This window comes from Solenopsis invicta, chromosome 1 (genome assembly GCF_016802725.1).
Source record: "Solenopsis invicta isolate M01_SB chromosome 1, UNIL_Sinv_3.0, whole genome shotgun sequence".
Taxonomy (NCBI): Eukaryota; Metazoa; Arthropoda; class Insecta; order Hymenoptera; family Formicidae; genus Solenopsis; species Solenopsis invicta.
Window position 1 is genome coordinate 7,311,874 of NC_052664.1, and position 27,531 is coordinate 7,339,404.

Genomic DNA, 27,531 nt, shown 5'->3' on the forward strand with positions numbered 1-27,531 from the left:
CTTCCGTCCCCAGGTAGACGCGAAGTCAACCAGGAGCCAAGAAAACAAGAAGCTGACCACGGAGTCAACGCCGACAACGCGAGGCTCGGTGACGAGATTGTCGAACGCAAAGAAGCATTCGATGACGTCGGTCCTGCGAGGGCCGGAAAAGACGTTGAAGTGGCCGGTCAGCTGCAGCGGACAGGAGCCGAGGAACCCAGAGCCTTGAGAGATAGAGCCTCAGACTACCAGAGAGGTATCGCGAGGCAAATCTTGCGGAGTACAGTGTACCCACGACGCTACACAAGGCCACGACCGGGCCGGAGGCTGTCCATTGGATCGCAGCGATCAAGAACGAGCTCGAAGCACATGATAAAAACGGGACGTGGGAGATCATTCCAAGGGTTCCTGGTAAAAAGACCATTGACTCCAAGTGGGTCTTTAAACTGCTGAGACTCAAACAGTGAAGCATACCGCTTCAAGGCGCGCCTTTGCGCGCAAGGATTCCAACAACTAGAGAGGGTGGATTACACCGAAACATTCTCGCCAGTCGTCTGGTACAACTCTCTTCGAGTGATGCTAGCCATCATAACCCAACAGGATCTTGAAACCGTACAATTTAATGTACGAACGGCCTTTCTACACGGAGAACTACAAGAGGACATCTTAATGGAGGTACCAGCAGGCCTGGACATCGACAAGGTGAAGTGCAACGGTGCCAGGGTCGTGTGCAAACTCGTAAAGTCCATTTACGGCCCGAAACAAGCACCGCGCTGCTGGAACATTAAATTTACAAGTTTTCTCAAGAAGTTCAACTTCGTTGAGACGGAAGCGGACAAATGCGTGTTCTCCGGGATCCACGATGGGTCAAAGGTGTATCTTGCGCTGTTTGTTGACGACGACATAATAGCGGCCGGGTCGTCAAAGGTGTTAAACAAAGTTATAAACAGTCTCAGCGAGGCTTCTAATATCACGCTGGGCGACTGTACCCTATTCGTCGGGCTGCAGATCGTCCGAGATTGCGTTAACAAAAAGATGTTTGTGCATCAGAAGACCTACGCGGAAAAAGTTATTAGAAAATTCGGGATGAGCTCGGCAAAGAGGGTGTCCGTGCCTTCGGATCCCCACACAATTCTGTATCCGGTCGAGCCAGAATAATATCAATGTTCCGTTCCGCGAAGCCGTCGGCTCGCTTATGTTCCTGGCTATCGTGTCCCGTCCGGACATAGCCTACGCAGTTAACGCGGTTAGTAGGTTTTTAAACAACCATAACGTAAGTCATTGGCACGCAGTCAAACGAATCTTTGCTTACTTGATAGGCACTTTAGACATCGATATAGAATACAATGCCGAAAACAAAACACTCGAATTGGTAGGTCACTCGGACGCCGACTACGCTAGCGACGTGGAAACGCGAAGGTCCACTACCGGGTACGTTTTCAGTCTAGCCAACGGGCCGGTCTCGTGGTCGTCCCAAAGACAAAGACTCGTGTCTATAAGCACCACGGAGTCAGAATCGCGGCCTCGACCGCCATAGAAGAAGCGGTGTGGCTGCATTCCCTACTCAGCAGAGTGGGACATCCTTGCGAAGCGCCTACAGTGATACACGTCGATAATCAGAGTGCGATCAAACTTGTAAGGTACCCAGAGTTCCATAAACGCACTAAACACATCGACGTAAAGTATCACTTCATCCGGGAAAAAGCCGAATGCGGAGTAATCAAAGTTACTTATGTTCTCACAGAATATCAACTTGCCGATATGTTTACCAAAGCGTTTCCCAAAGTTTGCCTGCAAAAACTATGTACTAATCTCGGTATTGTAAAGGGGCCTGTCAAATGCTCAAACGGCAGAAATGTTGAGGAAGGTTCTCACATTGGAACATAAACCGTCATTCCCACCGTCACGCACGCCTCGCGTGGCCAATTCGCTACTCTCGCGCCTCTCTTAGTTAGTCGCAAGCGAACCACGGTCCAAGAGACACGCTAACAGAGAAGGTCTAAATAAAAGTTTCTTTCTGCGTTCAAACTACGGAAATTACTTAAAAACCTGTGTCTGTCCAATCTCGATATCCAAGCCACGCTTATTCCCGCAACAACATGGGTTAATAGTATCATGGGTTAATAGTGTAACAATAAATTTGTGTAATTTGTATAAAATTATGTAATATCAAAAGCTTTGTAGCGCGCGCCTGTTTTGTCTGGTGTAATAAGAAATGTATTTTGGAAGCTGTATATAATTTTTTTTGTTTCTTCATAAGAAAGGACATAATTACAGTAAATACTTTCATTTTCTCTGTAAAATTACAATACTGTACAGCTAAAAATGTAACGTTCATATTTTTCTGTTGGATAAATAAACCGGAGAGAATATCCCCAAGACGGGATCCGATAATGCACGGTGCGATAGCCCACTAACCAAACATCTTGACTTATCTAACCCAACTAACGGAAAAACTCTAGGCATCGGCCGCTGTGAGTGGTAGTATGCTATCGGTCCCGTGTGCTATCGGGATCCGCCCGACTTTTATTCAGTTTGTTTCTACATATGTGTATTATCTTCTAGCTTGATGTCCGTCTCTTACACTTACTCTATCTCTCATACATAAGTAGTGTATCTCGCATCTTTTGTATTTAAGGAAATATACCCGCTAAACAAAATCATGTTGCAACGACCTTTCTGTAACGTTGCGTTATAGCCATGTGACGTTCTGCGCATAAACGTTTCGGTAACGTTCAAGCAACCAGAAATGTCCCGACTCAATTACCTTACATATGCGACATCACATTTTCAACGTTTCTGCGACGTTTGTAAAACTTGCAATACAATGTTAGGGAAACGTTACCCAAGCAAATAAAAATATTTAAAATGTTTTTTAAATCAAAAGAGAATTGTTTTCTCTGTGAGAAACTAAAATTTTATTCCCAATTTTTTAAATTGTGGAGGTGCCAGCTTCGCAGTTTTTTTTAGGAATTTTTTTCGCAAATTTCAAGCGGTCACCCATCCAAGTCGCGATTCCGGTAAACGTTGCTTCACCTCCATGATCGCTGCGAACTGATCTCTAGCGATGATCCGTGAACACTTCGTGTCTCAGCGGGAATAAAGCCTAATTTTTTCCCACTTAGTTCCGTTTCACTAAATTTATTTTTTACAGTCACAAATATAGTCACAATAAGAGCGTATAAGATACAGGCGTTTATTGTTATTAATAACGGGTGAACTTATCTCTTCGCCTTGGCACACTCTAAAGCAGCCACTCGCGTCCCAACTCTTTACTTGATCCTCATCTTTAGAGAAAAGGAAAGAGTGAACGATGTCGTATCGAATTATAATTTACGATTTCCGCACGTGCGGAAGCGTGTACTCTGGCCCGTGATCGAAAGCGTGATGAATGCGAGACGCGGCATCAGGACGAGCGATATCGTAGTTAAATTGCAATTTTTTATCAAAAGAATGCCGCATGATAACGAAAATTCGAGAACTTGAGACCTTGGTGATAAATGCGATTTCCCTTTGTTTTAATTCGCGCCGTCGCCCATTCATCGCCCGCTCCCCGCACCATACGCACACCTCCACTCGCGTGCACCATGTGATCGCTTTGTTACATCCTCCCCCCGTTGAGAAAAATCGATTAACTCCTGTAAGGAAGATTGTTTGCGCATGATGGATCGATCCACGCCATAATTTATGGCTAATTGTACGTTTTTAATTATTTAGCCTATTGGCCACGCAAGAATCGCATAAGGACAATCGCCTTTGCCTGTTAGCTTAATGCGCGCTTCGCAAAAAGGGAAAAAATCTTTACAATTTTTCTGGTAGCATATAATCGCATTGCTATCAATATCGTTTTTGATAACATAGAATGCATCCCATCGCTGTCGATATCTCGCAGTGCATTGTCCTTGCGCTCGAACCGTGTGAAGATAGACGCTATTGCTCAATCGGCAGGGGACACAGATGATTGGCCGCTCTTTTCAACTCTCCGGCTGGAGTTTGCACTGTTGCTGCTCGTACCACTCCGTCTTCGCCTGGATGGATTAGGATGACCTTATCCATTGCCCGTCGGGTACATGGCGTATTTTTGTCTTTGATTAAGACAATAGCTCCGATATTGAGCTTTGGTCCTTCCTTGATCCATTTGCTGCGCACCTGAAACTTGTTCAAATATTCAAGACTCCAACGCGTCTTGAAATCCTGCCGAACCTTGCTTATGTGCTGCCACGTCAAAAGTCTGTTAGCTGGAACAGACAACAGGTCGCTCTCCGGGAAAGTCGTTAGAGGTTTACCGATCAAATGAGCTGGCGACTAGTAGGTCGTTCAGATCAGAAGAAATAGAAGTGATTGGCCGAGAGTTTAGAATACCTTCTATCTCAGTGACAAGGGTACATAACTCTTCGAAAGTAAACAACGAATCGCCTACGCGCTTAAAATGATGCTTAAAAAGCTTAACGCAAAATTCCCATAATCCTCCGAAATGTGGCGCTGCCAATGGTATAAAGTGCCACATTATTCGATGATCGCTCGCGAATCTATTTACACGATCCTTATGTTTGTCGGAATTGATCAGAGCGTATAGCTCCTTTAATTGATTATCCGCGCCTATGAAATTCGTCCCGTTTTCGGAATATACATGTTGTAGCAATCCTCGCCTATGTGTGAGGATTGCCACAACATGTATATTCCGACACAACGCTGCGAGAAATCCATCCGTTGACAAGTCACTCATGATTTCGTGGTGCATCGCCTTTATGGACATGCAGACGAAAACACACACGTATATTTCGATCCGTATTCGATTGCGATGTTTTCTTTCCTTAATGTAGAACGGGCCACAGAAATCTATCCCGGTAGTCGCATAAGGTATCGTCTCACGTACACAAGCCGCCGAAAGATTTCCCATTCTGTATTCTATTGCCTTGGCATCGAATCAGAAGTATCAAACGCATCCACGCACTTGTTTACGCCTGTCGACTATCCAATATTTCTGTCGCAAAATATACAACGTCGTCTGAATGCCCGCGTGAAGATGCACCTCGTGAATTTTGCGAATAATGCAATCGCTTGTGCCGGCTAAGAATCAGAATCGGATGCTTCCGCGAAAATGCTAAATTTGATTTTTGGAGACATCCTCCTACGCGAATCAAACCGCGGTCATTCAAAAATGGACTTAGATTCGCAATTTTGCTTTTATTCGCGGGGCGTCCACTCCCGATTCCCTTAATCTTCAAGCGAAATCGATCGGCCTGCACATTTCGTAATACTCGTATTTCCGCTTTGTCTATTTCATTTAAGCATAACGGCCCGGTGTGCTTATTGTTAAGTAAAAATCTCAGACAATACGCAACAACTCTGAGTAGCTTCGAATACAAAGAGTATCTCTCGAGCACCTCAGAATCGCGCTGCTTAACCACCAAGCAAACATTTCTCTGCAATTTGAGTGTTTCGCTCATCCGTAACAATTCGCTAGGCTAATCGTTTTTACCTTTCCGCAGCCATGCCGGTCCGGAGAACCAAGTTCGATTTTTCATGAACGCATACGGCAATTGACCCCGTGATAACGCGTTAGCGGGGTTGTGCTCCAACTTGACATGCCGCCACTGTTTAGGATCCGTAAGCCCCTGGACCTCCGTAACGCGATTTGCCACGAATCAGTTAAGTAAATACGGCGCCGTGTTTAGCCAGTGCAAAACGACGGTCGAATCGTACCAAAAAAATGTCTTAGAAGACGCAAAATTTAATGCGGCACTAGCTTCACGATACAGCCAAGCCAGTAATAACGCGCCGCAAAGCTCAAGACGAGGTATAGTGGTGATCTTTAACGGTGTAACGCATGATTTAGCGCACAACAATTTAACGATTGCGTCGCCTCCGCTATTGGTCGAGCGCACGTACAAGCACGCGCCGTATGCGGCGCCGTTAGCGTCACAAAAACCGTGAATTTGTATGTCACGGCAATCTTCCACCAACAACTTGCGATCGACCGATATCTGATCCATCGTCCCTGATTGCTCGACAAAATTCGACCATTCGGTGTGTATGCTTTGCGGCACGGACTCGTCCCAGTTTAATTTATATTTCCAAACGTTCTGCATCAATTTTTTTGCGCATAATATGACGGGACCTAACAAGCCTAATGGGTCAAAAATTTTTGCTATTTCCGATAGTATATTCCGCTTCGTCAATTTTTTTGCGATTTTAATTGATTGTATAGAGTAACACAATTCGTCGCTTCGTGCGCACCACATCACGCCCAATGTTCTTAAAGAGCGATCCTCGCCGAATGTGAACTTTGTGTGAAGCGCACTGATCGCAAGATCATTCACGCAACGCTCGTCGTTGGATGCCCACTGCCTGATTGTAAAACCGCCTCGAGCGAGTAGCGCGATTGTTTTTTCCCTAATTGCTCGGACTTTCTCAATGCTATCGGCTCCAGTTAAAAGATCGTCAACGTACAGATGGATCTTAATGATTTTGACCGCCTTGGGATACGCTTCTCGTTCATCGTCCGCAAATTTATGTAATGTTCGAATTGCGAGAAACGATGAAGACGAAACGCCGAACGTGAGAGTGTTAAATTGCAACGTCTCAATTTTGCCGTCTCGTCGCCATAGCAATCGTTGGTAACGCCGGTCATCTTCGTGCAATGCTATTTGTAAATACATTTTTTCGATGTCCGCGGTAATGACGGAATATTTATATGCACGAAATCTTATTAAATGAGCGAACAATTTGTTTTGTATTAAAAGACCTACCATCAGTACGTTGTTCAAGGACACGCCAGTGTTTGATTTGGCGGACGCGTCAAAGACGATTTGCACTTTGGTGGTGCTACTTGAATCCTTGATTACCGCGTGGTGAGATAAATAGTATCCCTCATCGGAAGGATCCTTAATCACGGAAAGGTAATTTAATCTTATGTATTCATCTATCACACGAGTATATTCGATTTTTAAAGATTTATTCGCGTCAAGTTTTCGCTCTAATGCCGAGAGACGCTTGAGTGCGATTGCACGCAAATCACCAAGGCGCCTTGTTTCGCGAAACGGCAATCAAACCGTGTAACGCCCGTCGTTATTCCGTGCAGTATTTTTTGTAAAGTGCGCCTCACATTCGCTTTCTGTCTTTGCGTCCGATTTGTCCGCCGCGATTTCTTCAAGCGCCCAAAATTTATTTATTTGTCCAAATTCGTCATACCAAACATTCCTGTCTTTGATTGCAATTGCACCGCCGCTCCTCCGGCGACCACCTAACCTAAACGAGTTTTTTGTAGATATAAATCGTGTTTTGTTCGCAATAAATTAATCTGCCCTATTGAGAATAACGACAACGTGGACCCGGCACCAATTAAAAGATTGACAGAATGGGGCAATTGAAAATCGGGATCCGCTAATTTAATGTTTGCGGGTATACCTATAGAGCCTCGAGGAAATATTTCGGAGGGTATCAAATCCGTGATAGTCGGAATAGTTAAGTGTGAGATCCTTACGAAACCCATCGTAACTCGACTGTATCGTAATGCGCACCATGCCTTTCGAAATCGTGTTCATCGCGTTAATTGCGCCAATCGGCGCCGAATGCGCCTTTACCGGCACACCTAAACGTCGAGTAACATGCTCCGTTATAAAATTAGCCGTCGCGCATCCAATAAAGCACGGACCATAATAAGCTTGCATCCCTCGCCGTGGATGTACACCATCACGCTCATTAACAATTGCGGTGCCATATCGTGTGATATCGATGCAAGGCTTATCGCCTTATTCATGGCCGGATCGGTTAGTCATGCGGACTGATCGACATCGTTTTTCAAATTAGGCTTAACCCGCGTATCCCTCAAGATGAAGAAGCGTATTGTGACGCTTCTGGCAAATCGAACAGCTTGAGAATTTGCAAGGGCGATCGCGATGAGAACGCATGCAATTATAGCAAAGCTTCGCGCCCTTCACTGTTTCAATACGCTTGGGTATCGGCAATTGTTTAAATTTGTTGCATAGATACAGCGGATGCTGCTTCGATTTACACACGATGCAATTGTTTTCCTTGCGACCAATATTTGACACAAAAGCCTTGTTTTTTGGTTGAAAACGCTTTCTTTTCGCGGGGAGCTCGCCCTTGCATTTCTCTACTTCCCGTGTCGTCTCACGTATAGACGCACACACCGCGATTTTATATAGAAAATCGTACATTTGGTCAAGTCCCGGACATTTGTTCATTTCAAGAGTCGCTTCTCACTTTCCAATGTTACTTTTGGTAGCTTGCTTCTTAAAACGTGCACAACTACTTCGGGCGTGATGGAAATGCCTAAAGCGTTTAAAGCCGCGACGTGCTGCTTCACGTCATCCGCGAGCTTTGAAAGACCACTCGTGGTCTCCTTCTCCTGAGCGGGTAAGTTCAGGATCGAGGAAATGTGTCGGTCTATCACAATACGTCTCACCTCGTAGGAACGCTCAAACAAGTCCCACGCCTTATCATAATTAATTTTATCTACCGCAAAGATATTTATTTTACGCGCAGCATCACCTGTTAATGCCGATTTCAGATAATGTAGCTTGTCGACATCCGACAAATCCAAACGCGAACTGATCATATTTTGAAACGCGTTTTTAAATGATAACCAGCCTTCGAAACGTTGGAAGAGACGCCTCAGGTAATTTAATTCGTCTCTTCCTTGTCACGCTTTCATTATTATTAATTCGCGTTTCATCATGCGACACGCTGGAATTCGCGCTCGAAGTAGCGGCACCAAACATATCTTCGATCTTACTCGCGGGAGCATAGAAACGCTCCTGAAGATTCTCGAATTCTTCAACATACGCGTCGCTCGAATCTAGCAGTGTGAGCTCTTCATTGTACCCCTCGTATGCGTGGTACAGCTTAGTCAAACGCGTTTTACGTAATTTCAACCGGTACCGATGACTTTATCTTGTTCAACGAGATTACTTAGACTAGTTATCCGAGATTTTAAATATATCCTTTTATGGACAAGGAGTTTAATTTTCTTGGCCATTATTAGTTATGTATGTGAAATAAAAAATGAACGACGCACTTGAATCGGCTACACTCTACAAATGATCGTGACCTGCCGCTTCAATGATCCCCTTCGCCGATGCCAGCCGATTCTCGTGCAGAGTCTTGACAGTTCCTTCTCGTCTAAACGTGTCGGGCCACCGCCGCTTGCTGGTGCTCGCGCAGAGTCCTGACGATCCCTTCTCGTCTAAGCGTGTCGGGCCGCCGCTGCTAGCTGATTCTCGCGCAGAGCCTGGCGATCCTTCCTCGTCGAAACGCGTCAGACCGCCGTCACCAGCTAGCCTTGCACAAATTTCCGACCTCACAGGAGGCACCAAAAATGTCTCAGCGGGAATAAAACTTAATTTTTTCCCACTTAGTTCTGTTTCACTGAATTTATTTTTTACAGTCACAAATATAGTCACAATAAGGGCGTACAAGATACACGCGTTTATTATTATTAATAACGGGTGAACTCTTTGCCTTGGCACACTCTAAAGCAGCCACTTGCGTCCCAACTCTTTACTTGATCCTCGTCTTTAGAGAAAAGGGAAGAGTGAACGATGTCGTATCAAATTATAATTTATGATTTTTGCACGTGCGGAAGCGTGTACTCTGGCTTATGGTCGAGAACGTAATAAGTGCGAGACGCGGCATCAGGACGAGCAATAGTAGTTAAATTGCAATTATTTATCAAAAGAATGCCGCATGGGAACAGGGAAATTCAGGAGCTTGAGACCCTGGTGATAACTGCGATTTCCCTTTGTCTTAATTTGCGCCGCGTCGCCCATCCATCGCCTGCTCCCCGCACTATACGCACACCTCCACTCGCGTGTGCCTATACGCATGTGATTGCTTCGTTACACTTTGCGTTAATACATATATGTCGATGATAGATCAAGTAAATATATGTTATTAAAAAGATTAAACACATATAATTAAAACATATTAGTTATATAAACATACATAAAAATACAGTTTTTTTTACTGATTTTTACAAATAAGCATCTGAACTTTTCTGTTATATTTGTTTAAATAAGAATACAATCAGAAAACGAACAAAATAGTACAATAATTAAATTAAATATAATAAAATTCTTATTGTTTTATTTTAAATCGTTATTCCAAATAATTCTGTAAAATAAATTAAAATTTAAACTTATTTAAAAAAAATTTTTAAATAAATAATAATTGAAATATAAATAGTTTAAATGTTGAATAAACATTAAATACACAATAAATAAATATTAAATAAACATTTGAAAAATGTTTATTGAAATAATTTTCTTAAACGAGTATTTTATAAAAAAAATACTTCAAAAATATTTAATATATACATTATTAAAAATTAAAACTAAATTTTTCAAAAATTTATTTCTCAAATGTATAATACAATATAATTATTGACTTAAAGGTCGGTATTTATAGTCGACTCTTATTTCAAGACTGTCTTAATACATTATTGCTGCTATAGAGTAGTTAACAAATTTAAACCTTTCAGTAATGTAACACTGTTAATGCAGATTAAGAAAATATTTCAAAATTAAAAATGTTGCATATGCTACGTTGCTGTAGTGTTTTTGAATGTGTAAAAATTAATATTTCAAAGAAAACATTGAAGAAACGTAGCAAAATGAATGTTTCACAAACATCGTACATGTAACGTTGATGTAATGTTTTTAAGGTTGTAAAAGAAAACGGTTTATATGAAACGTTACTGTTACGTCACAAAACGTTTATTTTATGACGTTCCAAAAGATCACATTTAAGATAAAAATGCAATGTTTCGGACACGTTCCACGAACTAACGCAAATAAAATGTTACTTTTAAACATTACAGGATCTGTTAATTACCTGTACATATGAAACGTTACAAATTCACTAAATTAGGGTCAAAATGTAACGTTCCCTGAAGGTTTCATGTTTAGCGGGTACATTAAGATTATTACTGAACAAAACGTATTTATTTTCTTATATCGCCTATGATTTTCAATTGTCATATTGCAACATTTACATTTAATAAATATTATAAATAGACACAGCAAATGTGTAAATAAGATGACAAATACCCATCGTGTATGGGCAAGGTAATGCATTTGTGCATTGTACTCTGAAGAAATTAGACTTTATAGAAAAAAAATGTATATAGTTTTGATTTTTTGTGAATGAACTCTTAAAAAGGTTAAAGATAAGGGACTAAAAGTCCCTAATTAAGTTTTTACCTTAATCGTTGATAGAACATTATCTTTCAAATTAAAAATTGCCCCCTGGAACGGACTCGTTTGAAGTTCACCTCATTTATCTTCTAAACCGTTACTCGGAAAAAATATTATGTGAAAAAATTTCATAAGATTAAAAATATGCACTATGAATTTTACAAAAAAGGTTTTATCATAAGCTAACTAATTAAACATCACAAAGATAAATTCTATAGAATTCTCGAAGTTAGGGTTTACAGTTACGGGAACTAAAGCGCACAAAGAAAAAAATCACTTTAGCATGCATTTTCCTATCAATATCTTCGAAACCGCTGTTTTTATGTAAAAAATTATAAGGACAAAAATTAGACTCTAATTGTGAGAATTGTATGGGAATTTTTTTATGCGTAAAATCTTTTTTATGCAGAATTTCATGGCAAATATTTTTAATCCTATGATATTTTTTCATGTTTTAGTAACGCTTTAGAAAATAAATAAAAAAAAAACTGCAAACAAATTCGCTCCAGAGGCAGCTTTTAAATGGAATATTTCATCCACGATTAGGGTGAAAACTTTTTATTTCCTTATTTTTATTACTTCTGAGAGTTCATTCACAAAAAGTTAAAACAATATAAATTTTTTCTTCTATTTGACCATCTTTTATCTAATTCTCCTGGATTATTAGTTTCTTTGGTCTTAATAGCACTCTGACTACAAGTATATAACAGAATTTGAATTGCAATATGTATCGTAATATATAAAATTTTAATAATTTTATTTTTGTAAATAACATAAATATTTTTATTTACATTTTTCTTTAACTACATGTTAATATAAAAATGATAATATAAGATTGTTTTATTAAAATAAATATTTTTTATTTATAAGAGTACGTTTTTAATTTTACTTGACAGTTTTATATCTGACCCATTATTAAAAGTCAGCTTGTCCGCACATGGGGAAAAATTGACATATCCTGAAAGACCTAAATTTTACAAAATTTTAGTTTATTTAACAACTTCTAATTTTGATAGGAGGATGAAGGCTTGAGTAAATCTAAAAAAAATACATTGTTATTTTTACATCATCTGTTCTGTATACGAAAAAAGACAAAAATTTTACTGAAAACAAACATTTTGAACAAAATATATCAAGTTCAGCTCTATGCGTCGGAATCCTAGGAACTAATTTTGACACTTTCTATATTTATACAAATGATGTTAATATTATGAACAAAATATTTATTTACGATACATAGATACTAATGTTATTAATTTTTCTGCATACTCTTACTTCATATATACAGGGTGCCTGATAATGATCGCATCACTTTTAGTGGTCTAATCAAAAGTAGGCCAAATTAAACAGAAAAACCGTTTACCATTTTACAAACCTCGCAATAATTAATAAGGTATTAATTACTAGAAATTGCTCTGCCCTGTCTATCTGTAAATACAAGCGCGCGATAAAATACGCCTGCCCAGCATTAGTGTTGCTAGGCGCACGAGTTGTTTTCATCAAACGGCACTGCGCCATTCTATGTCTATTGTAGCTTGTAAACAATTTCTTAAGTGCCGGATGGTTCTATCTTGCCGTGCTGACCATTAGTTCAAGCTAAGTCGGCGATTTTCAGAAATTAATATCTCATTAATTATTGTGAAATTTACAAAATAGTAGAGGGTTTTTCTGTTCAGTTTAATTTAGTCTATCAGTCCACAAAAGGTAACACGGTTATTACCGAACACTTTATACATTCATTTTACGAGATTCTCTATTTATAAATTTTATAACAAAAAATAATCGACCCAATTTCGATTATGCGTACCTGTATCATGTTCTCCGTCAATCTCGTCCTTTTGTCCTTCAGTGACAGTTCCCTTATCACGTTCCCTTTCAGTGATTTCTTTTATTATCGACTCTTGAGTAGGAGACAAATGCTCCGGAAGTGGTACGGGCCTCACGAGATTGTCAGGGCGACATACATCACCCTCGCGGCGCATCGGAGCAGTGCATTGGCAGCGACCAAATAAATCCGGAATGAGAAAATCGCAGTGCGACTCGAGATCCCAAAGACGACAGTGGGCATGTTCGTAACATACTTCACCAAGTTTGGCCGCTATAAATTAGATTCTCAATTTACGAACTTGCACGTATTGCGAGTTAATCCTCTTTGCTATATTTAGAAGAACAAAACTTTTTGCCTATTAGTAGATTTAATAAGAACAAAATAACCAAACTAGATAGTCAAGATAATCAAGTTTAATCTTGAAGTAACAGTGAAAAAATTGTAAAAAACTTCTTGATAACAAAGTATTAAAAAATTCTGATAAATAAATAACTATATTTGTCCATGTTACGCAGCATTTCATTAATTTTGTTTAATTTATGCGAAGCTTTTTGAAATAAATGGGGTAGACCGGGACTATTTGAAAAACGGGGCAATTCGAAAAATAGAAATATGTTTTTATGGGTACATATTAAAAATTTATTTTAAATACATACTATAAACGCGTCGTAATGTAACGACGCTGCTAATAAAGTTTTGTTGGCAACGGCGTCATATTGAAATAGTAGCAATAAAAAATGTGTTTTGCAACAGTCGAAGTAATTTCTGACAGTCAGTATTTCTTCGAAATTTAATTAAGATATATCAGATATTTTTGTAAACTTTGAATGTATTAGTTCAGTTGAATGTTCACTTGAATGTTCATCCTAGGTAATGCTAAGCATGAGAAAATGCATACAGTCAGTCTGGACCTGATTGATTATCAAACATAATCAATCCAGTTAATAAACAAAAGCAAAGTACGTAAAACTTTGACTTTGCTTTTCTTTCCCTATATGTACGCACGTATGCACACGTATGTACACACCTACACACGAGATTAAATCTGACTAAGTAACCTCTACATGGTACATCTTGAATAATGCCGATGCTGGCGATACTGTAACTTTCAAGCCTCATAACTCGAAAAGTACTTAACAAAAATGAACTTATTTAGAGTGTATTAGAAAACTCTTGACACCAGCTATTAGATTCTGGAATCAGAAATAGATTGTTCGATTTAAAAAAGTTAATGTGATTTTAATGTGACCTTGGCGACGCCATCCAAGGTCAAACTGATAAGATCAGTAAATAAATCTTTTAAAACTCTACAACTTTTGTCTGAACATATTTTTGATTGAATCTAATCCTGCGAAGATAAAAGGGGTGTACGTGTGGTCTGGGACACCCTGTATAATTATGTATACCTGTATATAATTATATTCAAATATATATAATTATATATGAAAAATTTTTTATTGGAATTTTATTCGTTATATTATATGTTTAAATTTAGTAAGATTACCTTATAAACAAACGCGTTACTGCTATAATTACTTAGAAATTAACAAGTACTATCTCATTATTTTTTGTATTAGTATATATCAATTTAAAATGTATCCTACATTTTAATCATTATTTATAAGACTTGTTAAATAATAATTAAGTCGATTTTTAGTACTGGAATTGATTGGAATATAGTAATATTTAACAAAATTAATCCAAATTTCGGTAAAAATAATGCTATAAAATACAATGCAGTATGTTAAAAAGTAAAGAATTAGAAAAATTATTATATAAGTTTTGTATAAACATAAGCTTATTGAATGTACAGAATAATTTAGTTTCAATTTTTCAATATTTATTATTCATGGTTGGCAAATAACGCGTTACTTGTAACGTCGTTACCGTTACAATTACTTTTTTTTCTAACGAATGAGTAACGGCGTTACATTTCATAATTTGTAATAATAATGATAACGAGTTACATTTTATTGATAATTGTAACAATTTGAATAGTTACTTTTATCGTTATTTTATACAGAGTTTCAGAAAACTAAAACTTATGTTCTCATGGGTTAATAGAGCAAGTCATACTGAGAAGAAATGTACTTTACCATTTTTCATTAGTTGCAATAGATATCAAAATAAAAATTAGTAAAGTTCGTCAAATGAGCGCGTATTTTCCCTACTCATTGCACACGGAGTCCGCCCGTCCATCGCCAAACCATAAGCAGCCGCGGCAGGCGGCGCGGTGAGAAGGGAGAAGCAGTAATGGCTATCTTACCCGCCTCACCGTACCGCCAGCCACGGTTGCCTATGATTTAGCGATGAACGGGCGGTCTCCGCGTGCAGTCAGTAAAGAAAATACGCGCTGTTAGGACGTGATTATTTTGCTATTCTCATTTATTTTGCTTTATTTGTTTTGAATGACGCGCGTATTATATGCCAGAGCTCATGAGAGATACTCAGTGCGCAACAGCGGCGCTAGTAACCGGGGAAGGACGTGTGTGCGCGCCACCGTCTAGTGTTAAAGTAATTTTGTTATCTGTATCGTAAACGAACGTCAAGAGCTCACAGTTTTGGAATAAAGACACACTAATTTCAATAGTTTTGTAATCTCATTTTGGCCGTAACACGCGCTCATTTAACGAATTTTACTAATTTTTATTTCGATAGGGAAAGTTCAGGTAACTCCGGACGGCAGGTATCCCCGGACACTCGAATTTCTTAACAATTAAGCCAAAAACAAAAACAAAGCGTCACGTTGAAACATGCTCACAACGCGTAGAAACAAATGCAATTCAGTAGTGGCGTCAGCGTTACGCGAGTTACACTTTATAGTGAAATTGGTTATCACCAACAATCTTTCGTTCGCTCCTATCAAACTTTACAAAAGGATTTTACATATAAAACGTAAGTATTATGACTTAACTTATTGATCACATTATTGATTATTACATATATTTTACGATTATAAAAGCATTATTTGATTCAATTTATACTTTTAAAGGTTATTAATAAAAATGTAAGATCTAGATTATCGGGTAGCCTCGGACGCAATTTGTCGGGTACCTTCGTACACTTGTCTTACAAGAGGAGGATCAGGTGAGTCACCCTGGGATTTTGATCCCAATTTTTTTAGTTACTCTGGAGACGAAAAAAAAGTTTACGTCTTCCGGCGTTTGATCGAATAGGCCTTAGTTTTGAAATAATAAATTTATGAAAATTGGCCATACCGCGGCGCGACATATGAGCCTTCCCGGTAACTGTTTTCCCAACCAGTGCAATCGGCTCCGTGCGTTAGGTGCTTGCTTCACAATCGTAAGATCCGGGTTTGCTCCCGGATGTGTGCAATATATATATTTTTTTTAATAAGTGTATTTATCTTGATGATATTGATCTAGTATGTAAATTTCTAAAATAGAAAATTTAATTTAATATCACTTTCTAAACATTAATTTAAATTTAATTTGAATTCAAGTAATAATATTTGAAATAATAAATAGATAATAATAATAATAATAATATATAAGTTATTTGAAATGAATAACATATAAAGGCAACGTATCTAAATTTTCAAATTGTTTAATTTAAAATTTAATTGGAAATAATATTAACAGTATTTTAAAATTCTAGTTTTTAAAATAATTAATCGTAGAAAAAGAATACCAGTGTTAAATTTAAACAATTTGAAAATTTTGATACGTTGCCTTTATATGTTATCCATTTCAAATAACTTATATATTAGTATTATTATTACCTATTTATTATTTTAAATATTATTACTTGAATTCAAATATCCTTTAAATTAAATTTAAATTAATGTTTAGAAAGTGATATTAAATTAAATTTTTATTTTAGAAATTTGCATACTATATCAATATCATGAAGATAAATAAATACTTCTATTAAAAAAAAATAACAAAAATATTGCACACATCCGGGAACGAACCCGGATCTTACGATTGTGAAGCAAGTATCTAACGCACGGAGCCGACTACATTGGTTGGGAAAACAGTTACCGGGAAGACTCATATAGCGCGCCGCGGTATGGCCAATTTTCACCAAATTTATTATTTCGAAACTAAGGCCTATTCGATCAAACGCGGGACGTAAACTTTTTTTTCGTCTCCAGGATAACTAAAAAAAATTGGGATCGAAATCTCAGGGTGACTCACCTGATCCTCCCCTTGTTAGTTTTAAATTTAATAAGCAGAGAATAGTTTTTGTAAAATTAGCTTTATTTTAAGAAATCTATTAAAAATATTTCTATATTTACAGGAGCAATACAAAAATGCCAAAATTTAAAGGAAGAACCAGTAATAGAAGCAAATGGGATGAAAATAGAATGAAGGAAGCTATCAAATGTGTTAACGAAGGCAAGTTATCAATAAGACTAGCCGCTAATAGATATAATGTGCCACGAAGTTCTCTTCATGACCGTGTTAAAGCAATGAACAGTGGCAAAGTAATTCTTCAACCAAAATTAGGCCGTTTTGATTGCACAATTTCTGAACACCATGCAATGCAACTTCATAATCATATTAAAGAACTAGACAATCGTCTAATGCCATTGACCAGACTGGAATTTTTAAAACTGGCGTTTGATTTAACAGAAAATCTAAAAATTCTTCATCGATTTAATAAAGAAAAAGGAATGGCAGGAAAAGACTTTTTTTGCAGTTTTACGAAGAAATATCCAGATGTTGTTTTAAGAACTCCTGAATCAACTAGCATATCGCGGGCTGTTGGATTTAATAAGCCACAAGTTGACCGTTTTTAAAATCAGTAACGAGTAACGTAAAAAGTAATACTTTTTAAAATCAGTAACGAGTAACGATAACGAGTTACTTTTTAGAGAGAAGAACGGTAACGGTAACGAGTTATTTTTATGAAGTAACTTTACCAAACCTGTTATTACATTTAATATTAATTATCAAATAATGTAATAATTTTAAAATCTCGTGATTTACTATAGAAGTACAAAAAATAATGAAACAGTACTTGTTAATTTCTAAGTAACAATAGCAATAACGCGATTTTTTACAAAGTAATTTTACTAGACATTTAATATAACGAATAAATTTCCGGTAGAAAATTTTTTATATATAATTATATATATTTCAATATAATTATACATATATGTATAGCTATACATAATTATATATCAAATATATCCTTATACATATATTAAAATGTATATAATTATACATAATTATATGTATGTATAACAACAATATGAAGTTATATGCAATCATTAATTATATATCATTATATACCCAACGTCATTGGTCTAATTTCCACCGATACGTTCAATTCGGTTCCACTTCGGTGCAGGTCAAGTTTAGTGTTCTGTTTCCACTGGAAGTGGAGTATAAGTGAAGACGACTGATATTTTAGTAGGGCCAACTTAACTTTATAGAATATACGAAGTGTGTTCAAAAAATACCGGGAATTTTCGTTTTTTGAAAAAAATATTTATTTATTCGTCTACATTAATGTTGTCGCCTTCAGTCACCATTATTATGCACTTATGCCAGCGCTTCTTCCAATCTCCGAAATACTTCTCAAACTCGATCTTTGGGATAGCCTTTAACTCTTTCAGCGATGCGCTTTTTCGTCTCCACTGGGACGATTGAGCCTTAGTTTCGACGTCACATCCGTAAACCCATGTTTCGTCACCTGTTATAACACGTTTCAGTAATTGTGCATCGTCGTTGACTTCATTTAATGACTCCTGAGCAACTTCCATTCGCCGCTGTTTTTGTTCAAAATTCAACAACTTTGGAACAAATTTTGCTGCCACGCGTTTCATACCCAAAACATTCGAAAAAATATCATGGCATGAGCCAATTGATATGCCAATATCATCAGCGACTTCTCTGATTGTGATTCGGCGATTGTCCATAACCATTTCTTTCACTTTTTCGACGTTTTCATCCGTTCTTGATGTGCTGGGGCGTCCTTGGCGTTCGTCATCTTCAACGTCTTCACGGCCATCTTGGAAATGATTATACCACTCGTAAACTCTTGTTTTACTCATAGCAGACTCACCATAGGCCTTTGTTAACATTTCACACACTTTGTTACACTTTATGTTATTTTTTACGCAAAATTTGATACAAATTCTTTGATCCATTTTTTTTCAGAAACGAAAATCGCCGAGCTCATAAAAACACGTGTAACCTTAGCGGCTGCCACAGACAAAGTAAACAATGAATACAGCTCAACATTTCAGCATACTTCAGGGGCATGTATACCAACATAAACAAAAAAAAAATTTGACTATCGGACTCTCCAAACCCGCGAAATTTAAAAATTCCCGTTACTTTTTGAACACACCTCGTATATAGGGGAGACCGGGGCAAATCGTTAGACGGGGTAATTTGATAAATAAAAATATATTTTTATGGGTACATATTAAAAATTTACTTTAAATACTGTAAACACGTCCTAATATAACGATGTTGCTAACAAAGTTTTGTTGGCAACGATATTATATTGAAGTCGTAGTAGTAAAAAAGTGTTTTACGACAGTCGAAGTAATTTTTGATAGTCAGCATTTCTTTGAAATTTAAGTAAGATAAATAAGGTTTTTTTTGAAAACTTTAAAGGTATCATGTCTAGTTGAATGTATTTGAAACATTTCGTGTTTACTTTTTGCTGTGTCATGTCTATTTTTGTCGATCATACGCAATAATGCGCATAGTTGGCGTCGGGGCTATTCGTAATACCGAGCACCGAGGCGATTCGTTAATAGGCGATTGCAGCGCCTAATCTAAGTTGGGTAACCCTAACTCTTTGGTTGCGTTGCAAACGTCTGCGCTACGCAGAGTTCAGCATTGAGGTAAAGTTCTTAATTGATTTAATTCAAACTTGATAATATTGTATTTTAGTACATAGATGAATATGAATATAAAATCGTCGCTCTTAAAAAGTTATAAAGCGTTAAAAATTGACACTTGCGAGGTTAGGAAATCTGTCACACCGATGGCATAAAAGGACATGCGAACGTGTATGTTTGCATTTGTTTTTTGTATACCTATATTTTTTTTAAATAAAAGAAAGTCTTAACAACAGCTTTTTTACAGTCTTTCAACTTAAAATACAAATTTCGGGATATTCCGGACTAGTTACGAATTACCCCGGGCTTGGGACTATTCTTAATTCTTGGCATTGGTCGACATTTCTATATGTACTTCAAAGCAAGTACCATTTCCATGTTCTATCTATACCGGCATTGTAAAAGGGAAGATTCAACCTTTCAAACCGTCTTTTGTTTTTTTTTAAATTAATTTAAGACTCAGGAGACACAAAAGAAAAAAAGGTCTAACGATTTGCCCCCGGTCTCCCTTATATTAAAATAGAATAGAATTATTTTATATAATTTTATCTATATAAACTTATAGGTTTTCATTAAATTTCTATGATGAATTACATGCCATTTCTAACCTTTTTTGATTTTTTTACAGCACCCAGCACCCGCAAACATAGAATGAGATAAGTACAGGTTAGCACTACTCAGTTTTAACTAGTTGCAACCGTTTCCACCGGGTTTAATTTGCTGTCACTCCACTAGAACTTGTGGATCGAAGTGAGAGTAAACTGAGCTGAAACTGACATGTTTGCATCAACTTTAATTTGGTTCTACATCGGATTGGATGCGGATTAATACCTCGGTGGAAACTAGACCACTGATTCTGTCCCTCAGAAAATTTTCCAAATTGAGAAGTCGCTATCTTACAATACATAATTACAGTTTATGATTAATGTAACGACCAATAAGTTCTAGTCGTTACAATAATCATGAACTGCGAAAATGTAGAAAGATGGTGATTTCTCACAATAAGAATATTGTAGCGCTTATAAGGCTATGACCCATAACCATCTAGAATACATCAGCAATTAATCAAAATTCATGATAGAGATTGGCTTTGAAAGAAGCATGTCAAAAAAGATCTTTTGAGACTTTACAACTTGACTTTGTTTATACGCAAAAAAGTGTTACATATTACAATCTTCTTAAATCAAATATATATTTTAATAAAACGATGTGCTCAAAAGATTTATCAGATTGCTTAAAAAAATCTTTTAAGAAAAGAAAACCGAAAGCAAAAGACATAATGAGACTCGTGCAAGTATAAATATAAAGTAAATAAAAGCGGTAAATACGAGTCGGGCGCGGTAAACAGTGCGCAAACAAAGTCAACAGACAGTTATGAATTTCACATCGAATTTAATTATTTATAACAAAGACGAACGTTTTGGCTCTAATTTGAAGCCATCTTCAGCGCAAATACATAAAAAATACATCAAGAAACCTTAGCATTGTTAGATTAGTTTTCGCCTGTTGTGGGATTGAAGTCTTCCTCGTAGAGAAGTAACATGAATTGCGAGTTATTCGGCTTAAAAGATGTATACATGCTCGCACTAAGAATAAAAATGGAAAGAGCCTGAATATTATAAACAATAAAAAGAAAAGAGAAGAAACTCACCTAAAAAACAGATGTAGTCAAAAAGATGCATTTAAATGATGCACGAATAAAAGAAAAGTCACAGCAAAAAGCGCTCAGAATTTAAATAAATAAAACGTCACAGAAACAGTTATGATAAATGCCGTCAAGTACGGAAGTCGAAAAGGCACTGACAATGAGCCAAGCAGATCATACAGGTCAGTTCGGTTATGAACTTATATGAACATACATAGAATAAGGATACATGAGATGGGCAAAACAAATTATAAATCGTTGATGATCGATAAGTAAGCCATTCGGTATCGGACTGTAGGTTGAGGCCATTTTTTTGTCGATTAATGTGTAGCATTTCTGAGATGAGTTGCTTATAAAAGAATCTCTCATGGTCGAGAATTCGGACATCATCCCAGTTAAAATCGTGACCAGATTGTATTCTGTGATATGTGATAACAGTGACAACAGAAACAGTAGAGGTGTATCTCTACGAATGTGGTTTCGATGTTCAGAAATGCGTGTTTTGAACTGCCTGCCCGTTTACCCGACATACTCGTACATATTTCGGCCAATTTTTAGCTAACGCTATTCACCTTACCTCATTAACCTGCACGCAGTCCAAATTTCAATCGGCACTTGGATTGCGCGAGAAATAATGAGATAAGAGAAAAGCTGAAAATTGGCCAAAATGTGCATTTTTTGTTGAGCCTTGATCTATTCACGGATTTTTATACATTATCTTTCTTACGAAAAAGATGCACAGGCTGGAAATTGTAATTTTATACTACAATAACTACAAAAAAATACTACAATAACCACACACAAATATTATAATAACGAAAAAATTTTCCTGTGATCCATTCGCAGTGCGAAAAAACCACACAAGTTTATTGTAATATTTACACGTTATTGTAATATTTGTGTGTGGTTATTGTAGTATTTTTCTGTAGTTTTTGTAGTATAAGGTTACAATTTCCAGCCCGTGCGTCTTTTTTGTAAGGACAAAGCCAATTGCTTTTTGTTTTTTTTTTTAATTTTAATTTACGTAATTGTGCGAAATGTAATCAAATATTCTTAATTGAGATGCACTTACGTCCTAGACAAGTGTGCCTGCGAAATTGCAAATGTCCCTCCTCGCATCTGCATACATTTTCAAGACAGCTGCTGTTCGCTACTTTCAAGGAGCATTGTTCCTTCACGAGACAATCGTTGCCCAACAGAGTCGCTACAATATTAGAAGGTATCAATAAATATCATATTATAAATGTATCTCACATTATTATTGTGAAGCAACGTCTCCCTTACTAAATAACGATAGAATGTTTCTTGATAATTGTACAATAAAATTTTTTATGTAATATAATCATCATTAAGTTATGTCTATCCCTAACATATTTGAAACTTTTACTCTGTAAAACAAATATTCAAAGACATCGATTTCAGTCGAGAGCTGACAGAGAAAGAGAGAGAAAGAGAGAGAGAGAGAGAGAGTAATTGGAAGAAATAAAAGGATACTTCCACTTACATTCAAGACAATGGGTTCCATTATAACCAGCGAAGAAAGGCTGACAGCGGCAATAACCCAAGTAGCAGTGACTATTGGCGATCCCGACCTCACACTCCCAGTCTCGGTTGCATTCGTCGCCGAGCCTCACACTCGTCGAAGTGAGCGAAGATGAGGCCAATCTCTACAAGATCAAAAATAAATTTTACGCTCTTTTTTAGTGTCCTAATGTTTTGAATTAAACTAGAACTAGATGAATAATTTTTTGGTCTCTGATGAAAGACTTACAAACGAATTTTATGTAATATTAAGTTACTAGGGTAAATCAATATATAAGTCGCAAAACTAAATAGAAGCAATAATAATCAAAGTAACTTCTTAACATTTATTTCACTTTTCGACATATTCACCCTGTACATTCAAACACTTATCCCATCTTTTTACAAGACCTTGAAAGCCAGCGGCAAAGAAGTTTTTTGGTTGCTGTCCCAGCCAATGTGTAATCTCTTGGATTACGGCATCATCAGTTTTAAAATAACGGCCACCCAAATGCTTTTTTAGGAGTCCAAACAGATAAAAAGTGTTTTTATGAAAGACCGCTTGGCGCGATCTTTAGGTCCAAAGATGACTTAGAACCAAGGCGTTTCGGAAAACTACTAAAATGACTCTCTCGTGTAGAGAATAAATGCTGTTTTATACACATCTCTGAACTTTTACTTCTTTATTTTCAACTAAATCTCGTTTATATTAAAAAAATTTCACGAAATATTAAAAAAATAAAATTTTAACCGTTAAATAGCAATGTTGGTCTTATAAACCACTATTGAAACTTGCCAATAACTTTCTTGACGTCTACAAAATACGTAAACTTATAATTCTAAACTTCTAAACTCATGATATTTCCATATGCCATCTATCCTCATTAAATGCAATCTCATTGTAATTCACTCCCTAGTAACAGTTTTGGCAGAGCAGAATCTGGCAGAATCTGCCTGTAGTTAAATGCAGCAAAATTGAGTCAGATGTGCAAAAGATTCAATTTTCAATATAGTCTTGCTGACAATCTGTCAGAAAGATTTATGTAATGACATACAAATGAATTCTATTTGCAGATACTTGTTACAAAAATCGAATTTAATTGAAGTAGATTCTTCCCGCTAATTGGAGTCTATAAACAGAATGCTGCAATTCTTGCAGCAGATACATGCAAGTATCTGCCTTGCAGAATCTTTTGAAGGACTTGAGCAGAATGAGGAAACAGATCATAACATCATTTGCTACAAGATTTGAAGCAGTCTTGCAGTAAATTGCTAATAGGATAGGAACGTGTAATGTGAAACGGTTAAAAAAATATAGCAAGTTTATTTGAAATCCATATTAAAAAACCATATTAAAAAATACGATATTAAGCAAAACGCGTTTAAGTTTGATGAAACATTTTTCGTGAAACATATTTTGTGTCAAAATTTTTAAATTTATCTTTAATCAGTTATTTCAGAGTTGTAACGTACCGCCTTCCGAGCCCCCCCCTGGACCGCCTAACCGTCTGAGCCGTCCGGCCGAACACCCGCCAGACGGCAATTAACGGCGCATAGCGCCCAATAATATATACGACATCGGAGCGAACAAGCGATCACTCCCGCGCTTGCATCTCCGCGCGCACGCGCTTGCATCTCCGCGCGCACGCGCTTTCGTTCCCGCGCCGTCCGCAGCCACGCTCTACGCGCGTGGCCTGAAACTAGAGACCCGAAATTGAGTGGCGGGGATGCTGCCGCCGGACCGCTCCGCCGTAGCACGCCGCACATCTCCTCGCCTCGATTCTTGGGTATATAAGGCGACATTTGCGGGAGGCAAGCACCTTATCCGTTTCTGACCGGTCCGCCGACTAGAAGCTCCTAGGTTGCTACTGAGATCTAGCGCCTCGGTCTCCGCTAAGCCACTTAGGTCGCAACCGATTCCGCCTCCAATTCCGACTCCGCTTCCCGACTTGCCGAACCGGGCTCAAGTAAAACTTGGGCCCTGTCAAGGCACTTGACAAAAAGGCGACTTCCATCCTCTAAGCCTCCCGAGTCCGACGCTACCTCACGTACGGGGGTACAGTGCTCCGTGCCTCCACCAAGCGCACTTGGCGTGAGGGAATGTTTTCCGGCGATCACTAGCGGTATTAACCGCCTCGCGACGGGCCGCGCAAAAACCGAAGTCAACACACGGATCCGTGTACGCGCCGCGCCCCGCTTACCGCACAACACACCACGTCTTGCGTTAATTTCACGGCCACAATAACAAGGCCGCCGGGGTTCCGAGAAAAGAACCCAACGCCGTTCCACGAACCGCGTCTCGCGTGGCAAGTGCGCTATATAAATAGCCTGTAAATAGATTTCCGTACTGCGTTCATCGATCATGTAAATAGATTTACGAAGTTCATTGTCACGTCTGTCCGCGCGTTTTCATTACTAGTTAAGCTCCGCGTTCTGATTCCCGCCTGACCGCGTCTCCGGATTTTCGATTATCACACCGCCGACAGTACTGCGTACTACCGACCATATATGTATGAGACCTATGGAGGTTTCACCGTGTCTTGTGTTCTAAATAAACGTTCTTTGTTTCATATCAATCAAAAACAACGTCTAGTTCCTCCAGGCGACCTTTTGCGCCCGTTCCCGCACCGCCAACCGCTTGCGCGTGAAGTACGGTCGTTACAGAATCTTACAGAGAACACCTTCCTTTTCTTCATAAATTTTATTACGTTTTTTTTTTTTTTTTTTTTTTTTTTTTTTTTTTTAGTAATGCGGTCCTACGCATCGCTTTATGCTGTAAGGGAGACCCGGGCTAAACGGCCCATATTTTAGAATTTCAAAGCAACAACTTCTCAGACAATTAATTATTATAATTGCCTATACAAACGTGATAAAAGCAATATTTCTCTACATGTTAATGCCTAATATGATCCTGTTGATCATACATTTTATTTCATAATAACCAAAATATAAACGTGCAACAACGTGGCCATTTTGGCCCGATACCGGGGTCAGTTGATTAGTAATACCTAGGCTTGGTTTTTCATTATTTAATTAACTGATGGTTAAATTTTATTTGATGTTTTATCCAATGGACTTCATCCATGATGATACAATAGGTGAAGCTTATTGACTAAAACTTAAATTTAAGTTTAACTATAAGTTAACTAAGTAAAGCCGGGCCCTAGTAGCGTGAGACAAGAAGGCTCCGTATAAAATGCAAGTAATCTCCGTATAAAAATTAAGCGTCACGGCGCACAGTGCCTATCGTTAAATATGAGCCAACTGACCCCGACCGCTCATCTGCTTTATTTCAATCATTTTATGAATGAAAATTGCGTTTACTATCCAAAATAGTACATCATACGTTTGCAAAAAACTTTAATTAGTAACACGTTACTTATTTTTATACATTGACGCTAAAGGTATTAATATAAAATTTTGGTAGTCTCAAAAATTTACTTTGCTGCTGTTAAATTAATTTTTAATTTTTTACAAATTTAATATAATTTTAATTTTAATAAAACTTAGAGAAAAATATCTATACTCTAAAAGAATGTTTCGCGAATTTTTGGTTTGCTGTTTGTTTCAAGATAAATACTAAAGAAGAACACGTAGCCAACAAGTCCCTGGTGTCATTTAGTACCGGTTTTCCCTATAACTTGGCCAATTTTCATTTTGCAAAACAAATAAAAACTATAAAATAATTTTTAACTTTTCCGTATATAAAAACCATTTTGGAAAGAATATCTGCATCTTTAAATAAGAATGCATTTATATTGGGCTTTAGATGCTTAAATAAATTCGACAAGTTTGTAAAAGTACGTAAGGACAAGAACAAGAAAACAAAATGTATAAAAACGTAACAACGTTGTATACAAGCTAAATTACAAGGAGTACAACGCCTCATATGTAGGCCAAATAAAAAGAAAATTAAAAACGAGAATTAAAGAACATGTACACAATATAAAACATCTAAATTATCTGTTATCAGTAAATAGAGATTGCAACAGAATCATTCTTTTGACTGGGAGCATGTTAAGATTCTTGATGTTGAACCCAATTACAATAAAAGATTGATATCAAAAATGATATATATAAATGAACAAAAAATAGGTTAAATCTAAAAACGGATACGGAACTTTTAAATGACTGTTACCATCTTTAACAGACTTGTCGATATTTAGAAATATAAAAATAGGGATTATTATTGTTAACACTTAGCATAATATCTGCTTAAATGTAGGACTTATTCTCACTACAACATTAAAAAACATCAGTTTCCCTTGTCACGTTGGCCAGTAAAGATCATACATAATATATTATATTGACAATCTACATTTATGAGGTAAAATTACATCAATAAAATATGGTATACGAGGTGTGTTCAAAAAGTATCGCGAATTTTGAATTTTCGCGGGTTACGTATATTCGAATTTCGATCTTTTTGTGGCGTTATGTTGGTACTCATGTCTCTCACTTATGCCGACAAGCTCGGCCATTTTGAATGTTCACTTAATTGTTGACAGCTGCT

At 37.4% G+C, this 27,531-nt stretch overlaps 1 protein-coding gene across 1 annotated transcript in view; it reads right to left on the reverse strand.

Annotated features, from left to right (window-relative positions):
* The window catches only part of LOC105198916, a 157,263-nt gene that overhangs the window by 58,880 nt on the left and 70,852 nt on the right, over positions 1-27,531 (reverse strand). The window contains exons 2-4 of the mRNA XM_039446838.1: positions 23,002-23,164; positions 22,570-22,701; positions 13,006-13,296 (exon numbers count right to left, since the gene is read on the reverse strand). Coding sequence (XP_039302772.1) covers positions 13,006-13,296; positions 22,570-22,701; positions 23,002-23,164 — 586 coding nt within the window. The remainder of the gene's footprint in view (positions 1-13,005; positions 13,297-22,569; positions 22,702-23,001; positions 23,165-27,531) is intronic.